General features: G+C 42.2%; 2 protein-coding genes and 1 long non-coding RNA gene across 3 annotated transcripts in view; 2 read left to right on the top strand and 1 right to left on the bottom strand.

Moving 5' to 3' along the window:
• LOC138946007 (DNA polymerase alpha catalytic subunit-like) overlaps positions 1–19,360 on the bottom strand; it is a 63,983-nt gene that overhangs the window by 8,977 nt on the left and 35,646 nt on the right. The window contains exons 22-32 of the mRNA XM_070317551.1: positions 9,585–9,734; positions 8,252–8,374; positions 7,984–8,016; positions 7,575–7,667; positions 6,402–6,607; positions 5,571–5,703; positions 4,220–4,351; positions 3,774–3,849; positions 3,002–3,100; positions 2,349–2,557; positions 151–279 (exon numbers count right to left, since the gene is read on the bottom strand). Of these exons, the coding sequence (XP_070173652.1) occupies positions 151–279; positions 2,349–2,557; positions 3,002–3,100; positions 3,774–3,849; positions 4,220–4,351; positions 5,571–5,703; positions 6,402–6,607; positions 7,575–7,667; positions 7,984–8,016; positions 8,252–8,374; positions 9,585–9,734 (1,383 nt within the window). The remainder of the gene's footprint in view (positions 1–150; positions 280–2,348; positions 2,558–3,001; positions 3,101–3,773; positions 3,850–4,219; positions 4,352–5,570; positions 5,704–6,401; positions 6,608–7,574; positions 7,668–7,983; positions 8,017–8,251; positions 8,375–9,584; positions 9,735–19,360) is intronic.
• Positions 10,826–17,349, top strand: LOC138946011 (uncharacterized). The gene is made up of 2 exons (XR_011449162.1): positions 10,826–11,922; positions 14,963–17,349. It is a non-coding gene; the product is annotated as an uncharacterized lncRNA (long non-coding RNA).
• On the top strand, positions 13,725–14,901 carry LOC138946131 (uncharacterized). The gene is made up of 2 exons (XM_070317636.1): positions 13,725–13,853; positions 13,925–14,901. The coding sequence occupies exons 1-2, from the start codon at positions 13,725–13,727 to the stop codon at positions 14,726–14,728; spliced, it is 933 nt and encodes a 310-aa protein (XP_070173737.1). The 3' UTR covers positions 14,729–14,901.

A 19,360-nucleotide genomic window follows, 5' to 3' on the forward strand; every position in this document is an offset into this window, starting at 1 on the left:
TAAATACAGCTTTTTCAGACTTGTATCGTTCAGATTCAAAAGAGAAAATAACTCACAGCGTAATACTTGGCAATGTGACTCCTGGACTCCTGTGTAAATACAGCTTTTTCAGACTTGTATCGTTCAGATTCAAAAGAGAAAATAACTCACAGCGTAATACTTGGCAATGTGACTCCTGATGTCCTGAACTAGCCTATTGTGCAGGTAGGCCAGGTGATAGTACGGTCTGCCCCCACACCCACTGCGCTGACACTGTGCCAACGTGTAGTTGGTCGCCGCCTGAAACAGTCAATACATCAATTAACTTAATATTTCAGTGGAACCCCCCTTTTAAGACCTAAACTCTGAGAAAATAGAGTCTTAAAAAGGAGGGAGTCTTAAAATGGGGGTCATTTAACAGGGTTTATAAACAGAAAGTCTAAGAAAACAAGGTCTTAAAAAGGAGGGAGTCTTAAAATGGGGGTCATTTAACAGGGTTTATAAACAGAAAGTCTAAGAAAACAAGGTCTTAAAAAGGAGGGAGTCTTAAAATGGGGGTCATTTAACAGGGTTTATAAACAGAAAGTCTAAGAAAACAAGGTCTTAAAAAGGAGGGAGTCTTAAATTAGGGGTCATTTAACAGGGGTTATAAACAGAAAGTCTAAGAAAACAAGGTCTTAAAAAGGAGGGAGTCTTAAAATGGGGGTCATTTAACAGAGGTTATAAACAGAAAGTCTGAGAAAACCAGGTCTTAACAAGAGGCGAAGCCTTCAAGGCTCACATAAGAAATCGACAAACAGTTACACAAACTCAATCACTCCGTCACACATACACACACACACACACACACACACACACACACACACACACAGTAAGCATAGGTGACCTTGTGCAAGAAAACGAGACACTAGATCTAAATCTGTCTGTCTGCATGTAGCCTACTTATACACGACTGCCAACTAGTCTCGGCCCGCTCAAAATAACAATGACCGAGACATTCCTTCGCGTGACGTCTAACCCTCTTACGCCATAATGTGACGTCTTCAAATGACGAAATGTTAAAGTTTCTACCACAGACATACACACGCACGCACGCACATACGCACGCACGCACGCACAGACAGACAAAGTTACGATCGCATAGGCTACACTTACGTGAGCCAAAAAAGGAGGGAGTCTTAAATTGGGGGGTTTCCACTGTATCACAGTCTGCGCTTCCTTCAATAATTCCTTTTCTCGATTTGCTCTGGGGCGGGGATATAGCTCAGTTGGTAGCGCGCTGGATTTGTATTCAGTTGGCCGCTGTCAGCGTGAGTTCGATCCCAGGTTCGGCGGAAATTTATTTCACAGTCAACTTTGTGTGCAGACTCTCTTCGGTGTCCGAACCTCCCCCCGTGTACACTACATTGGGTGTGCACGTTAAAGATCCCACGATTGACAAAAGGGTCTTTCCTGGCAAAATTGCTTAGGCACAGTTAATAATTGTCTACCTATACCCGTGTGACTTGGAATAATAGGCCGTGAAAGGTAAATATGCGCCGAAATGGCTGCAATCTACTGGCCGTATAAAATTTCATCTCACACGGCATCACTGCAGAGCGCCTAGAACTGTACCCACGGAATATGCGCGATATAAGACTCATTGATTGATTGATTGATTGAATCTCTTAGCGCACTGTGATATCTTTTTACAACCCTCCAATTTAAGACTCCCTCCCTTGAATGTAAGATCCTGTTTGCTCTGATTTTCTGATCGTAACCTCTCTTAATTTTCCCCCATTTTCAGACTCCTTCCTTTTAAAGACCTGAGTGCTTGAAGTGTTAAAAGGGATTCCACTGTACTGCAGTACCCCCCCCCCCCCCTTCAGACTATCAAAAATGTGAGAAAATAAGGTTGTGAAAAGGAAAGGATTCTTAAAATGGAGGTAAATTACAGAGGTTATGAACCAAAAATTTGAGAAAGCAATGTCTTAAAAGGGTGATCAGGCATGGGAATTGAAAAAAGTAAAAAAGGCTGAAAATGTGTAAGTAATAGTAAAGTTGACGACGCAAAGCGCCTAGCCCTGCTAGGGGGGTTCGGGGGCATAATTTTCTAAGATTTGTTGAGGCGTTATGAAGGGTATTCCACTGTACTATAAATGTCTGGCTAACATGAACACTGTTTACCCCCCCCCCCCCCCCCCCCGACTCAGTCTCACTCACAGACTCAACCTCACACACACAAACTAACACAAGCTAACACACACACACACACTCTCTCTCTCACACCTTCTCGGAAGCTTGATCCGGGGCAACATAGGAGAACACACTATCCACAATGTTCTCCCTGCCACACACACATACACTCTCTCTCTCACACTGGTACACACCTTCTCGGAAGCTTGATCCGGGGCGACATAGGAAAACACACTATCCACGATGTTCTCCCTGCCACACGACTCCACGGGGCAGACAAACTTAAAGCGAGTGCAGTCCCGAAACCGTTCCTCCTCCGTCATCTGTGCTGCCAGCAACGCGTCTTCCTCGTCCGCATTCCCAGCATGCTGCTGGCTGTGTCTGTAGCCAGAGGGGTCTAATCCTGAAAACGGAGAAGAGACGATAAGCAATAATAATCAACCAGTCCTGAAAACGGATTTCAACAGGGACTTTGCTAGGATTTGTTTTTGTCTGCAAATTTGCCAAAATAGATATATATAAGTTTCAGCAATCTAATTGAAAGAAAGGCAACAATTCTGCTGAGATGATGGCAAAGTCTGATGATTCTAAATAGATTTTGGCTTTTGTGTATGTGTATGTAGATCAATTTGCGGAAAACTAATGGACAGATCTCCATCAAATGGTAACTGTGTTTCTTCTTGCAGTTGTTTCCCCCGTTTATAAGATATCCAAATACCTGAGAAAATCAGGTCTCCAATGAGAGGGAAGTGGAGGTAAGTTTACAGAAGTAATGAAACGAAAATCTGAGAAAGCAAGGCCTTAAAAGCCTCAATGAAAATGAAAAAAATACAAAGTACGGTCTTACCCAGACACTCTGCTAAGTGAGCTGCATCAGTCCCTTCGATGGGGTCACAGAGTCGCGACACCACGGGGTGGATCTGATTGGCCAGGTAGTAGTGCGTGTCTGCACACACCCCAACAGATCAAAATGGAAAATCGTCAAAAAGGATTTCAAACTAGAACAGACGATTGTCAAACGCTGAACAAGAAGAAGAAGAAGGAATGTTTAAGATTTCCATTGATTTTCACATCCCTGGCTGAAAAAGAAGACACACTGGAACAAACAGAGATCAGAAACAAAAATTGTCAACAAGGAGGGGAAAAAAAAGGACTAAAACTAAAAGTTTTGAAATTAGAACAAATGTTGAAGATTTTTTATTGATTTTCTCTGGTTGAAAAGTAGACACAATGGAACAGAGATCTCTATGGAAAATGGCCCAAAACAGGGTGTAAAAGTTTCAAAATTAGAACACACGTTGAAGATTTCCATCAACCTTCTCAGCCCTAGCTGAACACAAAACAGAACGTGATTCATACATGACCATGGTGCTGTTAACTGTTTCATAATGAATAAAAATGTGCCTAATTTTTCATACCACTTGAGGGTAAAAAGAAAGAGTTCCTTTAACACGAGAAAGAATCTCATTATGCCTGGTTTGTCAATCATAAAGCAATGAAGCCTTCTTTACAACAGACAATGGTTATAAGCCAGAAAGCATGAGTGAAAAAGAAGAAGAAGAAAGAAGCCAGAAAGCATGTATCTGTCAGTCAGAAAGAAAAGATTGAGTGGAACTCACCCAGTTTCAAAGTATCACTCTTTGCCAGCTCGTCTGGATGGTACGCTCGTTGTGTGGCTGACAGGTTGGATCCATCCTGGGTATACAATTAAACAATGGATGGAAAAGTGTGGTTCATCTGCTCTTAAAACAACCAAACAACATATGACAACAACCCTAAACACAAAAACAATACAACATACGAAGTAAGAACACCCAATGTAATCAAGACAGGCACGTCCGCCCACATCCATACTACACACACACACCCTCGCACCCACATGATTAATGGCGAGGATGAACAGACTCGGCAGCACGTTCTACAAGCGTGCCCTCTCCTCTTCAGGATGGAAAAAATAGTGTTGGTCGGGGAATCTAAAACATTGAAATTTGTTCTTGGCTTAATACTTTTTTGATGATTGATAAGGTCTATATTGATGCTATGTTGTGAGGGAGCCAAAGCTGACCTGACAGATGACGTAAGACACGGCGTCACCAGCGCGGATCTTCTTGCCGCCCTTAGAGTTGAGTCTAAGCGCCACCTGTACGTGCGACTGGTTCTTCTTGTCCGGGTAATCCTCAGGGTTCTTCGTCAGTTGCTGCACACAAGTGACCACAGTAAAGAGTCTGCTTGACAATAACAAACACATTTTATTGTCTATCAAAATGGGTACATTACAATGACACTTTTCTTTTTAACGTAATTAAACTGCCTGTAAACGATCAAAAGAACAATATTGTAATGCACGTCAGCTGCTGAGCTGATGAAAGACTGACTGACTGACTGACTGCCTGACTAGTTGAGTTTTACATCCTCTTAGAATCCAACTGGCCTACCTTAGGACAGGTAGAGGTAGTAGCCTATGTCAAGACTTACTATTACAGAAGTAGAAAAGGTGAAGACACACTCACAGAGTACAGTCTTTGAAACAATGCTAGGTCTCTTGTTCCAGGTCAGTTTCACTGTTACAGTAATGTTTACTAAGGCCAACAAAAAAATTAGGTGTGGTTACGGTAACATAGCCCCAAAAAATAGGGTAGGAAGGTAGGCAATCACTTTTTTTTTTTTTTTAACTTTTTTTTCTAATGTGTACAAATTAAACCTACTTGACAGGAAAATAAGTGTGCGACTCGGGCGCTTTCACTTTCATTGCGTTTTCTGCACTCGTTTTCTTGGGTTTTTTGTGTTTTTTTGGACAAATGTAATAAAAAGTTATAGGGTCGGCCCCTAAAAATAGGGTAGGTCGGGTTACCGTAACCACACCTATTTTTTTTTTAGGCCTAAGTTGAAACAGCCAAAACAAAATAAATCTTGCAGGCCTGATATTAATTGGCAAACTCGACTTTGCGAAGTCTACTTCCCGAAGCTCGCTGCATGAAGCTTTTGCACTGAATTTTCAGTAAAAAGACTTCAGGAAGTCAACTTAAATTAAGGACAGCCTTTACCATGGTATTGTGATAAAGCTCTGAGAATAGCTATGTCAATGTCAATAAAAAATTAAAAAATTAAAAAAATCCCTGCACTTAGAACTGTACCCACAGAATACGCGCGATATAAGCCTCATATTGATTGATTGATTGATTGAATATGAAACAAGCAGTTGTCTAATTATAACAGCAGCCAACAGAGAACAATTTTTCAAAAGTTTTTGGAGCCCCGATGTCTCATGCCGTCATTGTCAAACTGAGAATAGGTAAGATGAGATACAGTTATATTATTTGGTCGTGCAAGTAGAGAAAATAGTCTTCTTTTATAACATACCAGAAAGATCTCTGTGCTGTTAATGTTACAGTTAGTACCAGTACAGCCAGCGTTACCTTGGTGATGTGATAGAGCTCAACGGGCAGCTCGTTGTTGCGGACCTTCTCCCCGACCTCCTGCAGCTTGGTGTGAATGTTCTCCACCACCGTCTCCCTCACCTCTCCTGACAGGATCTGAATCACCACAAAGCTACACACACACACACACACACACACAAGAATTAGAATCAGTATTGTTTACAGGTTTTGTATGACTGGACAGTTGCTAATGAATACAACTCACAGATACATACCACACTGACACACATATACACCACACACACATACATACACAACACACACATATATATATATACACACCAAACACACACACAAAGTACAGATTATTGCAAGATGAGGTGACGTGGACTTTCATCTCTACTCATCTGCGACACGGCATACACAATAGACAATTTCCGGAGATAACTCTTTTAGGTTTGTATGGACTGCGTAAGAGTTGTTTCTCTTCGGAAAAATTGAGGCAAGCTTTCCCATGTGACCTCATAGGCCAAACACTTGCAAGAGGCGTGTCTCTTCTTCTTCTTCTTCTGCGTTCGTGGGCTGAAACTCCCACGTGCACTCGTGGTTTGCACGAGTGGAATTTTACGTGTATGACCGTTTTTACCCCGCCATTTAGGCAGCCATACGCCGCTTTCGGAGGAGAGGCGTGTCTCAACACGTGGTCCCTGATTACATGTGGAGACACACCGCTCGCTCGTGATTAGCCTTTTTATGGCAAGCGGGAAAGCTTGGCTTAATGTTTTCAAGAGAAGAAACTCTTTCACAACCCATACCAACCCAACAGTCATTTCCGAACATTGTCTATTCACCATAACAATTTTAACTCACTTTCCAGCCTCCTTGGCTAGGTCGCACCAGTCACGCCTGACAATGTCAAGGCCTTTCAGTTCCTGGGAGGTAGAGTAGGAGCCGTCTGGGTTCTTGGTCACGTTCAGGGCTGCATACTTCTTCTTTTTCAGCAGCAGCATAGACTTGAACACGCCATCCATGTCAATCTCCAGAAGCCGGTACAGTTTGTTGACTTCAGCTTTTACCTGTAGAAACAAAGCAACACAAGTAAATAAGCTATACGCATGCGTCTCTTATTTGGCAGTGAGATGAGTAGTTCCATGTCAAAATTACATTAAGGCCACAAAAAAAAAAAAGTCTGTTTACGGTAACCCGACCGACCCTAGTTTTTTCGCGCGACCCTAGACTTTTTTTTGGCATTTGGAAAAATAAAATAAAAAAAAAATCTGTTTTTTTTGGCAAAATAACGTAAAAATATGGGTTTTTTTGGGGAAAAAAAAAAATAAAAATAAAAAATCCCGACCTACCGACCCTATTTTTTTGGCCTATGTTACCGTAAACAGACCTATTTTTTTTGTTGGCCTTATGAGATACAATACTGATACATGCACAGCCTGGCGAAGACCTTACCAGTAATTTTCCTCCATTGATATGACCAATTGCAAGTCGCTGAGACGAACCTTATTCTCTCATGCCCTTTTGTCATTTCCTCCGTAGACATACATAAGAATTCAGAGAACTTTTTACTGATACCATTCATCACGTCTTCTCAAACTTTGCTTTGCTTTTGACTTTAACAAAATTGAAGGGGGGGGGGGGGGGGGGGGGTTCAATTTCGTATCTCTTTAAGCACATACTGAGCCAATAGCATGCGCGACTAGCCTGAACTCAGTTGACTTATAAACCTGAACAATATTTTTCCCCTTCCAAATTGTGTTGCTGTGCAGAAATAATAAAACTCTTGTGCATTTAATAAGACCAGGAAAAAACAACAAGAAAATTGTAGATCGATGCAAGCTGGTCTATCTCCCCAAAAAGTCCCGTGGAAGTGACATCACATTCTGAAAGTAGAGCGAACACTAAGAACTTAGCAATTAATGTGACGACAAACCCTAGATGAGGCTATTTTTTTTTATATATATTGCTGTATGCTATTAAGAGGTGGGGATGATGGGTGAATGCGGATGGGGGTAGAGGGGGTTGGACCATTACCCGATTTCCCAGCTTGAAGACCTGGTCCATGTCCGTACTGTTAGTGTTGACCATGATGGAATCTGTGTCGCCGTAAATAACTTCCAGCCCCATCTGCACAAGTACAAATGTTTAAGATATTTTCGGCTTTTACGTGGCATAAGAGCATTGTCTCCATTGGACACATACCCAAAATCATTAGCTTGTCCAGAGAGAGAATGACCTGATGAATTCATTTGATTGAATCCAGTAACAATTACAAAATTCACATTCAAAAATCACCTTTGCTCAGAAAGCAATGAAGCTGTAGATGTAGATTCATGTTACAAAATACTGCACACACTGCAAGTGGCTCCTGCTTCATTAGTGAATATTAATTAGTGAATATTAATTAGTGAATATTAATTAGTGAATATGTAGCATTACTCACCCCCTCAACAAGCTGCTTTGTCTTCATCAGGATCTGCCAATAGAGAAAAAAAGGACTCAGTCTGATACTCATAAGTAGGGTAACTCCTTATAGTTAAATTGAGGTGATGTATTCGAAAGAAATAGGAACAGTTGATTATCACAAACGGCAACAGATGACAATTTTCTTCTACAACACACTCAGTCTCTTTCTCTCCTATGCACACATGCATGGCAAATATCCAGGAACTAGCAGTACACACAAACACACACCCAGCATTCAGTCTTACCTCACGTCCTTTGCCAGTGACGAGGGCGGCCAGAGGCTTCGCAAAGAATCGTGAGAAAGTGAAACCCAGACACCCATACATGCTGTTGGCTGTCAGCTTCAGGGCTTTCTGACGAATGTCGTACTGAAACAAACAAACAACAGCAATTTGATTTTAATCTTTCAAACGACTTTAGTAACGCTAACAAACACACACACATTTTTAAAATGCTGTAGGTCCAGGAAACATCATACATTCATGGTAACAAGGACACACCATACAATTGTTGATTGCCTCCGTTACACGCAGTAGGGTGACCGTGTGTTACAGAGGCTGCAGCATCGGAAAATCTGGATTTTCCCTTGGACCTCGATCTGTGACAAGCTTCGTGTCACCTCTGTGTGTTGTCCACTCCTTGTGCGAGTCTTTAGGGCTTTGCCCATCTTGTTTTCAATGGGTGAAATTGAAGCCACGACACTTGTCCATACTGTTATCAGTCACTTGTACATACTGTTATCAGTCACTTGTCCATACTGTTATTAGTCACTTGTCCATACTGTTATCAGTCACTTGTACATACTGTTATCAGTCGCTTTTTGTTAAGAGTAGTTTGGCTTAAATTTCTTTACCCTGCCATGAAGGAAGCCATACTCTGTTTTCGGGGGGTTGTACGTGCTAATTGGAACCCTTTGGTAATACCCGTAGATTTGAAACTTCCCCTTCTTGGCACCCTGCTTTCTCAGATCTGTAAGTCGACACTGATTGTAAGTCTCCTTCTCTTATTCAAAACCTGATTTTCTCTCCCATATCAGTCTTGCTAAACATTTCCAGGGACTACCAAATACAATGGACGCCCCCCCCCCCCCCCCCCTTTCAAGACCCACTAATGTAAGACTCACTCCATTTTTATTTCTAAGACCCTGTTTTCTCAGGCTTTCTGTTCATACCCTCTGCAAAGTTACCCCCACTTCAAGACTTCCTCCATTTTACAACCCAGTTTTCTCAGACTTTCTGTTCATAACCTCTGCAAAGTTACCCCCACTTCAAGACTTCCTCCATTTTACAACCCAGTTTTCTCAGGCTTTCTGTTAAATAACCTCTGCAAAGTTACCCCCACTTCAAGACTTCCTCCATTTTACAACCCAGTTTTCTCAGGCTTTCTGTTCATAACCTCTGCAAAGTTACCCCCACTTCAAGACTTCCTCCATTTTACAACCCTGTTTTCTCAGACTTTCTGTTAAATAACCTCTGTAAATTTGTCTCCAGTTTAAGACTCCCTCCTTTATAAGACCTGATTTTTCTCAGGTTTTCAGGTCTTAAAATAGTGATTCCACTGTACAAAAGAGTTTCTCACCTGCATGAGCTGTTCATGCGAGACGTCCGGGGATTTCATGAGCTGCTTGACCTGACGTCGGCTCTCCACTAGCTTGCGGATCTCGGTCGGCAGCACGCCCGGCTCCAGCTCTGGGGCCGGCAGCATGCCGCTCAAGTCCTCTTCAGTCTCCTGTGGCAAACAACGCTCACCATTTGACTCATGGGACTGGGATAGAAATTAAAAAGCTTACTGGGGCATGCCCACTCTTGAAAAGCCAAGCCCCCTGAAGCTGAAAAATGTCTATAATTTGGACATACAAAATTGGAGTATTTAACATGTTTAGATGTTTTAGATTGACCATTTATACCGATAAAAGTATGCCAATGCCCTCCTGTGGCAACACAACTCAGCTCACCATTTTAAGATGGGGGACTGGTATAGATATGGAAAAGCTTACTGGGGCGTGCCTGCTCCTCAGAAGCCCTATTTAACGCGTTTTAGATCGACCATTTATGGGACTTTTTCAAAAAATGCATAAAAAACCTGTCTTTTGACTTTAAAATTTTATAAATTCAAAAATTTTCATCCTACTTATCTGAAAATTGGAAGTGCTTAAGTTCAATGTCCTCCGGACCTTAAAGTATACTCATTTGCCCGTTTTATTGTATTTTTCTGTTAATTATAATAATAATAATAATGCAAACTTTTATAGCGCTATTCTAGAAAAATGTCTACTCTTAGCGCTTTACAATACATACATCGTAAGTTATCATGTGTAATACATTATAGTAAGTTATCATGTGTAAGGGGGGGTCAAAATGCATGTCCCTTCGACATTAGCAAAATTTCACACCTCTGTAAAACGCACAGACAATTTTTTTTTATCATTTTGTTTGTTGGTTTATGTTCATCCCGTCATTATCTCAAGATAACAAAAACAAAATATCGATACAATCAGTAGTTTTGTTCTCCCAATTTTTGAAAAGTAAAAATTGCATGTCCAAGAGGTTTTGGTCCTTGCAGTTACCAGGAACCAAAATACACAATAAATACATTTCGGCTTCTGCCATAAATGATTTTATGACGAGCTACAACCATCTTTTAGCCTAACATTCGATGGAGGCTAAAGAACACACTTATCCCTAAACGGTTCAGTTGTATGCAGACTCAGTGTCACGTGGGAAGAGTCTAGCTTTAGCCTCTTCGGATCCTGAGTCTACACAGAGAACAACGCTAAACGAATTTGCTACATGTACAAGGAAAAAGGAAAAAGACGACCAAGCATCCGCAAGCGACGATCAGGGTTTCAATTTTACTCTCTTTTATCTTTAGTAGTCTTAAGTTTATTAGGTGAAAGAATCGTGAATTTTGTCAGTAGATTAATGACTTTAACTTAGTCGATCGGAAGCGTGGGTCGACAGAAGACCGGTTTCCTTTGTTCCCGGGATGGCAGAACGGGGGCTGGCACTAACAATTAACAGCCACAGCGCTGGAAGTGAATTTGCGCTGGAGGATATCGCCTATCGCTACACTAGAGGAACTCTTTAATCTGCTACCTTTAGTTGGGGACAGTGCTGCCGTCGGGCAACGTTTTCGAACTTATTCCTCCTGAATCAGTGAATGTCGTAACGAGCTAAAAATAGAAGTAAGCTTCCAGCAGCATGGGTTTTACACTGTGCACGCGCGTGATGAGTCATGCGACCTACTTTGGACAAGCAGTGGAATCGGGTTGCTTTTAGAGTGGCGAGTTTCACCCCAAAGCTAACAAGCTTACCTGCCCAAGTTCGAACGAGAAATTCGGAAGTAATCAATTCCATCGAATATTCATTGAGGATGAAAGTAGCTTGTTCATTTCAATGCTTGTGATTCTCTCAGGTGCCAGGATAAGGTTCCGTTACTCTCGCTTACCCCATAACACATGCGTATGCATGCATAAAGAGCGATTACTTCCCTTTGTTTATTTGGTGTTGAATCACTAGCTTTGGAGTGCTAGCAAATGTTAGCAATACTAGTGGCGTAGCAGTAGCACTAACAAAAATTAGAAGTTCACCCAACAGCAAGAATAACAAGCAAGCCGAGTATGCAGGGCAACAACTGATAACAATGTTAATAATAATATACTAATTGTTTAACAGTTACTTAGTTGATCAGGTAACAACATGTTCGGGAGGCCGACCTCCTAGAGCAACCCAGGGGAAGAGACCGACAAGGCCACAGGAGGAGCTGCCTAGGCCGAGGGAGGCTGAGAACAAAATACAGCGCCGGACAGGGACCGCAGCTGCGTCTTCCCACGTGCCCAGCAGTGACAGTGACAGCCAGGGGGCCTGGTTTGAAGAGGCGGAGCACGCCAGCAGACAAGAACCTCAACAACAGCAAGGTACTGATGCGGGCTTCGTTAACAGGTTAAAATCCCTAGAGGTGGCGGCCAATCAGGCTAGACAAGATTTTGAAGCAAGGATTAGGGCGTTAGACGCAGGCTCAGAACTTTATTACAAAAGGATAAAGGTTTTAGGCAAAGCCTATTCTTCCAACCTGTCCTTTATACAACACATATTAATCAATCAATATGAGGCTTATATCGCGCATATTCCGTGGGTACAGTTCTAAGCGCAGGGATTTATTTTAATTTTTTAATTTTTATTTTATGCAATTTATATTGCACACATATTCAAGGCGCAGGGATTTATTTATTTATATAAAGACAGACGCACATTACAAATATGAATTCAATCATATAAAATACAGAAATACATTGTATGGAATGCAACACAATGTGCATTTAAGGAATTACATAAGGAGAACACAAAATTACATTGACATAGTTATACCTTTCATTGGGAATAAAGTTGCTCCGATCAGCTACACATCCGTCAACACTAGTGCAAAATGTTTAACAAAATAACAATCGAACAAGACATTTCATTCACGAATGATGTGTGAACGTGACTGTCTCTTAAACATTTTCACTGAAGTTGCATTTCTTATCTGTTGGGGGAAGGAGTTCCAGAGAAACGCTCCCGAGAAGGCTAAGCTCGATTTGTAGAGGTCTATGCGAGGTATAGGAGGGACGAATTTTTGGGACCCATACCCCTTTAGGCATGTTTGAAATGTGATTGCAAATATTTAGGACAGTCGTCATTTAGAATTTTATACATGAACACAGTCTCGTTTAACGTCAACTGATCTTTCAAGGGGAGGAAATTCAAGAGCTTTAGTTTATCATCCGTGGACCTATTCAAACCATGCAGAATAAGTTTTGCAGCTCGGCGATGCAGGGAATTGAGTCTTTTTAAATGAACATCACCGCAGTTATCCCAAAGTGTCGATGCGAAGTTTATATGAGGCATTATGTGGGCGTAATAGAACATTTTAGAGCTGGTTGTAGCAAGTCAGCAGGGGCAAAGCGCTAAAAAGGGGGAATCAGGCTCTGGACAGCCCTTTCACTTGGGTAACGGACAAAAGTAGCTGCGAGGCGGTTGACACCCCTCCAAGCCAGGGCTTAGATGGCTTAGCCACCTCGCCCATCTGCCTGGTGAAGTTAGTTCATACATTAGAACAGTACCCCAATCAAGCTGATGCTCAGGTTCTTAGGGAAGGATTTTAGCCAGGGCTTTAGGATACCATATCAGGGAGAAAGAAAGCATGAAAGACTTGATTGTCTCCCCTGTGGGCTTGGTGGAAGTTTACACCAGGAGAACACAGACTGATATTTGATCTTTCATAACCTCATGAGGATAGTTCGGTTAACGGAGGTATATCAGCTAAGCTATGCGCCGTACAATACACAACTTTTGATGCAGTAACATGTATGAATGGATATCAAGTCTGCATTCAGACTCATTCCTTTACACCCTTTAGATTTTGGATTGATGGGCATGTTGGTCGAGGGCATGTTCTTTGTTGACAAGGCACTGCCATTTGGATGTTCTAGCTCGTGCCCCCCCCTTTTTGAGAAATTTAGTACCTTTCTAGAGTGGTGCATGAAACAAGCTAACTTCTCCTGTGATGTAATCCACTACTTGGATGAATTTCGTGGGGGTGGTGCTTCGAGGAGCAAGCTCACGCAATGTTGGACAGTATGCTATAAACTTTTTGCAATTTAGGAGCCCCTATTGCCCATTGCCGCAGACAAAGTAGAGCGTCGCAGAGAGGCATCCGGAAGCCTGCCCAGTATTGGCCATGCAGGCTTATCTACAAGTCAGACCCAGCGGGTCAGGGCTGCTCTTCAAGCATTTTGATGGCGCGCCTCTAAGCCGCTACCAGTTCCAGGCCATGCTGAAAAGTGGGGCGAAGGCACTGGGCTGGGAGGTGAACAGATTCACCTCCCACTCATTCCGCATCGGGGCAGCCACCACAGCAGCTATGAATGGCACGCATAGGGGCATGAGTGGCCTGTACCGTCACAGCATGTTATTCATTTTGCTGCCCATCTCTCACTAACGGGAAGGGCCCATACAACGGCTCGCACCTATTTGGCTGGGATTGGTGCAAAACACAAGCTGAATGGATGGGATGACCCCACAGAGCATTTCCTGTTGAAGAAGTTATTGCAGGGCATGGCTAAGCTGGATAGACGACAGGATCAAAGGAAACCTATCACTTTTCAGAGACTCAAGGATTTAATTGGTGTCCTCCCGGGGGTGTGTGCTAATATTTTTGAACAGGCACTGTTTACAGCAGCCTTTTGCTTTGCCTGCTGCAGCGTTTTTGGTTTCGTTCGGGTCAGTGAAATAGTGGGCCAAGGGAACGCAGTAAAGGGAGGGCGAACTGGGATCAGTTATGCTGATGTGGTACTAGGAGAAGACCTGACCGTCCATATTGCGGGGTCGAAAACAGACCAAGCAAACAAGGGCGAAAAGGTTGTGATGCGTAGAGTCGAGAGGCATCCCCAAGTTTGCCCAGTGAGAGCGATGGAGGCTTACCTTAGGGTTAGACCATGTGGACCGGGCCCGCTGTGGAAGCACTTTGATGGGTCATCACTGACCCGATACCAATTTCAGGCGGTTCTAAAGAAAGGGGCTAGCGTTCTGGGTTGGAAAGTAAACAGGTTCACTTCCCACTCATTTCGTATTGGGGCAGCAACCACAGCTGCGGTCAATGGCACGCCCATGAGAGACATTATGGCTTTGGGAAGGTGGGGATCACAGGCAGTGACAAAGTATGTCAGGCCCGACTTGGAGTGATAGTATGGGTCTTGTGTAAATAGAATAGTGGCCAGGTTTTCACCGCCAAAAGATTTTGTGTGTTTTGTATGAGGCTGGTTCACACCGCTGCAGCGTTTGTTTTTACTTTGTGTTTTTCTTTAATATTTCAGAGTTACTGCTTTGGAAGGTTGTCCCCTCCAAGTAGTGACGACAAAAGGTACATGTATAGAAATGAGTTCATGTTTTAGTCCTAATCCACCTTCTCTATCGTAGTTCCAGGAGTCCTTATCCTGGGATCAAGTCTGGTGGTCAGGCTGCAGCAGTTCTGCAGTACAAAAGGCACTGGGCTTCAGCTACCGCTGCCGGTGGTGTGGGCTGGGAAGTCCGGCCTTGGGTTTCCCCGGGCTCGGGCTCGGGCCAAGCTGATTGAAGCACTGGAGGACGCCCCCTCACCGAGCTATGTGGTACTCCATGTCGGAGGGAACGACGTGTGCCGGGTTGACCAGAAGCACTGGCGTGAGGAACTCGATGAACTGGTATGCTTTGTTAGGGCTTTTGCCCGAAGGCGACCGTTGTCTGGTCGGACATGCTCCCGCGAAATTCGTGGAGACATGAAAGCTTTTCCAACGGGGGAGAAAATTCCCGCAAAAAAAAAAAAAAAAAAAAAAAAAAAAAATTAAACCGAAAGGCGAGAGGTCGCATTATGCAAGAGAAAGAAAAGGGACGGATTGTTTACCACCCAAATTTTGACCACAGCTACCTTGCCGAAGATGGGGTGCATTTGAGCACCAAGGGGCTGGACCAGTTCAAAGCTGACTTTGAACTGCAATTAACAGCTATGATTTTAGGCTAAAAGGGGGCTGGAATGGGTACGGATTGGCGAAAAACATCTATAGAATAGCTGTTAGGTGGCGGAAGATAGGCATGGAAAAGGGGAACACTTTACAAGTCTGTCTATTTCAGTTTGTTAAAGTTTTAAAACATGTAATTTCTAGTGAAAATGAAACCTTTTTAGAGCTTTTCGTAGCTGTACTGCAGGACCCCAGTGTGAGCCCTAACAAGCCACGGGATGTGGTGCGGTTCGGGGTCCTGTCACCTCCAGATAGCCTGAAAGCCTAGAATTCCTCTGTGAGGAGCTGGGAGCAGCGCACTTACAAAAGCAGCAGCATGTATGCCTAAAGAAAGCACTGGGTTGGTTTACATCACCCACATGCTAGCTGAGGTAGTGCTAGGATGGTCAGAAAGACCTGTTGCTGGTCAGTCAATCTGGGGCCAGCTAACTGGGGGGGAAGGGGTTGCTAATAGTGTTCACTTTAACCATGTCTATCTGCTACCTATCCGTGCCCATTCATATGCCAAATATGTATAATACAAAGATTGCAACATGTGGAAAACATGAATAAATGTGAATTGAACTGTTCATACCTCTTGTGTCTTCAACTTACCTCCCTTGGCATAGTAGAGCGAATTGCTGATCATCACTTTTGTAATTGCATTGACAAAGTATAATTGGCCCAGCATAACTGTAACGGTTATTTGGATTGGTATCCTAACTGCGATCGCCCAGTTGAAAAAAGGTTATGTGTGAGACCACAACTGGAGGATCAGTGGTAGGATAGTGATTGGGATAGAATGTCATTTGTGATGCCAAGGGTGGTTTTTGTGTTGCATGGTTGTTGTCTCGTAATAAATACATTTCGGCTTCTGCCATAAATGATTTTATGACGAGCTACAACCATCTTTTAGCCTAACATTCGATGGAGGCTAAAGAACACACTTATCCCTAAACGGTTCAGTTGTATGCAGACTCAGTGTCACGTGGGAAGAGTCTAGCTTTAGCCTCTTCGGATCCTGAGTCTACACAGAGAACAACGCTAAACGAATTTGCTACAAGGAAAAAGCCCACCCTCCATCCCCTTTGTCATGTAGTAATGTGTAATAGTCGCGTACTTAGTTTAACACTCATTTGGATAAATATGCATAGTTTGAATGAAAAAGCCCACCCACCATCCCCTTTGTCTTGTCTTGGTGGTAATATTTACTTAATTGCTTTAACACGTGTTGTAGAAATGTATAATTTGTCGTCCTTTAGCGTATCATCATGTTTTTTGCGTGCGCGCGTGTGTGTATGTTGTCTGCTCGGCACGAATGGCGGAAGATAGGCATGGAAAAGGGGAACACTTTACATGTCTGTCTATTTCAGTTTGTTAAAGTTTTAAAACATGTAATTTCTAGTGAAAATGAAACCTTTTTAGAGCTTTTCGTAGCTGTACTGCAGGACCCCAGTGTGAGCCCTAACAAGCCACGGGATGTGGTGCGGTTCGGGGTCCTGTCACCTCCAGATAGCCTGAAAGCCTAGAATTCCTCTGTGAGAAGCTGGGAGCAGCGCACTTACAAAAGCAGCAGCATGTATGCCTAAAGAAAGCACTGGGTTTGTTTACATCACCCACATGCTAGCTGAGGTAGTGCTAGGATGGTCAGAAAGACCTGTTGCTGGTCAGTCAATCTGGGGCCAGCTAACTGGGGGGGAAGGGGTTGCTAATAGTGTTCACTTTAACCATGTCTATCTGCTACCTATCCGTGCCCATTCATATGCCAAATATGTATAATACAAAGATTGCAACATGTGGAAAACATGAATAAATGTGAATTGAACTGTTCATACCTCTTGTGTCTTCAACTTACCTCCCTTGGCATAGTAGAGCGAATTGCTGATCATCACTTTTGTAATTGCATTGACAAAGTATAATTGGCCCAGCATAACTGTAACGGTTATTTGGATTGGTATCCTAACTGCGATCGCCCAGTTGAAAAAAGGTTATGTGTGAGACCACAACTGGAGGATCAGTGGTAGGATAGTGATTGGGATAGAATGTCATTTGTGATGCCAAGGGTGGTTTTTGTGTTGCATGGTTGTTGTCTCGTAATAAAAACGGAATGCTCCCTGCTTTTCAAATGTGGTTTTCTTTACAAAAGAGTTCCAAGACGCGGAAAGCTGTGTGCAATCAGGTGGGTACATTGGATCACTTTTAGGCAATGAAATATGATTTTCATCAGGTCAAGATGAAGGATGTTTAGCTTAACAGTTATGTGCAGTTACTGGGGTTTTCCATTACACTAATTAACAAAACCATTTTGAATAATTTGCATTTTAATCGCCCATAGATTTACTTTCACATGGCGTCAAGGACGCCCTGTTTTTTTGATGACAGGGAGTGATTATTATTTAAAAATAACGAATTCGTCTGTGCAGTTACTTTCTGTGCAGTTACCTGCCAGAGAAGTAACTGCATGGACCTATTTAGTAACTGCACTGAGACATCATGGTAACTGCACTGAAATGCTTGTAGATTGCATACCATTTTTATTCTATATTCTGTATTATGGACAGCCAATTATACAAAAGGGATGGAAAACCAACCAGCATAAATATAGGTATTATATAGAGTCTTATTCAAAATAAAGTAATTTACTTTACTCAGGAACTGCTACAAGTTTCCTGGTAACTGCACTGACGAGTCAGGTAACTGTACAGATCTATTTTAGTAACTGCAGAGAATTTGTCAAAATATGTTATTTATTTATTTTACTTTTTTTTTCAAGTGACAAAAAATACACCCTTGTTGTTGTAAGGATACGGTGCCACATTATTATGGTGGTGATGTTCCAAGTGAAAAGACAGTGGTGAATCATATTTTTCAATAAAGGTTTTACAAAGACAGTGGCAATGAAGATTTTCAAAGACAGTGATGACTCATTTTATGTTCCAATGAAGGTTTCTAAATAGAGTGGTGAATTATTTTATGTTCTAAGTGAAAAGACACTTGATTTAATGTTAAAGAATCAGTTGTTCCATTTCATGTTTTTTTTACAACTGACTCAGTTAATTAAATACGCTAGACAAAATGGGCCAAAGAAAGAGCCTATACTTTTTTGTTCTGTTTCCCCATTATCCTGCCACAGCCTTCCCCTCCCCTCCCTGCCACCACCATTCTCCTCAACTCCAATTTGGTTCAATAAAATCTTGTCGATTGAGCGTTAACTGTTGACTCGTATGTTTATCTTCATGTGGAAGAAATTATGCATAATATATGGTATGCTATTGGTTCTGTTTCACACAAGCACAACAATATAAAAAAAATCGTTTTACATACCAGGCCAATTATCGAAAACATTTTACTGATATATAAAATTCATTTCCATAACAAAAATAACCCTTTGTTTTCTAGTAACACAGTTTTTTTTACTAGAAAATGTCTGTGCTGTTACCAGATGCCCATGCAGTTACCTATGATTGAAGAAAATGCAATTTAAAAAACAATCTGTTAAGTCAAGACCACAAAACAATACACAGTGCTTTGAAAACAGCAACAAATATAGTTAAGACATATAAAATGATAGTTTTAAACGTATGTCTGTGTTTTTTGCTCGAATGGGGTTGATGCGAAAACAAAGGGTCCGTGCAGTTACCGAATGTCCCTGTTGTTACCAAGCATAAAAGTAAAGCTATATTTAAAATAATTTATCAAATTCAGTCAATTGTGGTATAAGTTGAAAGGTTTCAACAACTTTCAAATGATCATATGTATATTTTGGCAGCAAACAGATCAGTTTGGACATTACTTCATTTACATGCATTTGATAATGACAATTTTGCACTACAGTAAAACC

The sequence above is a fragment of the Littorina saxatilis genome, linkage group LG13 (assembly GCF_037325665.1).
Source record: "Littorina saxatilis isolate snail1 linkage group LG13, US_GU_Lsax_2.0, whole genome shotgun sequence".
NCBI classification, from domain to species: domain Eukaryota; kingdom Metazoa; phylum Mollusca; class Gastropoda; order Littorinimorpha; family Littorinidae; genus Littorina; species Littorina saxatilis.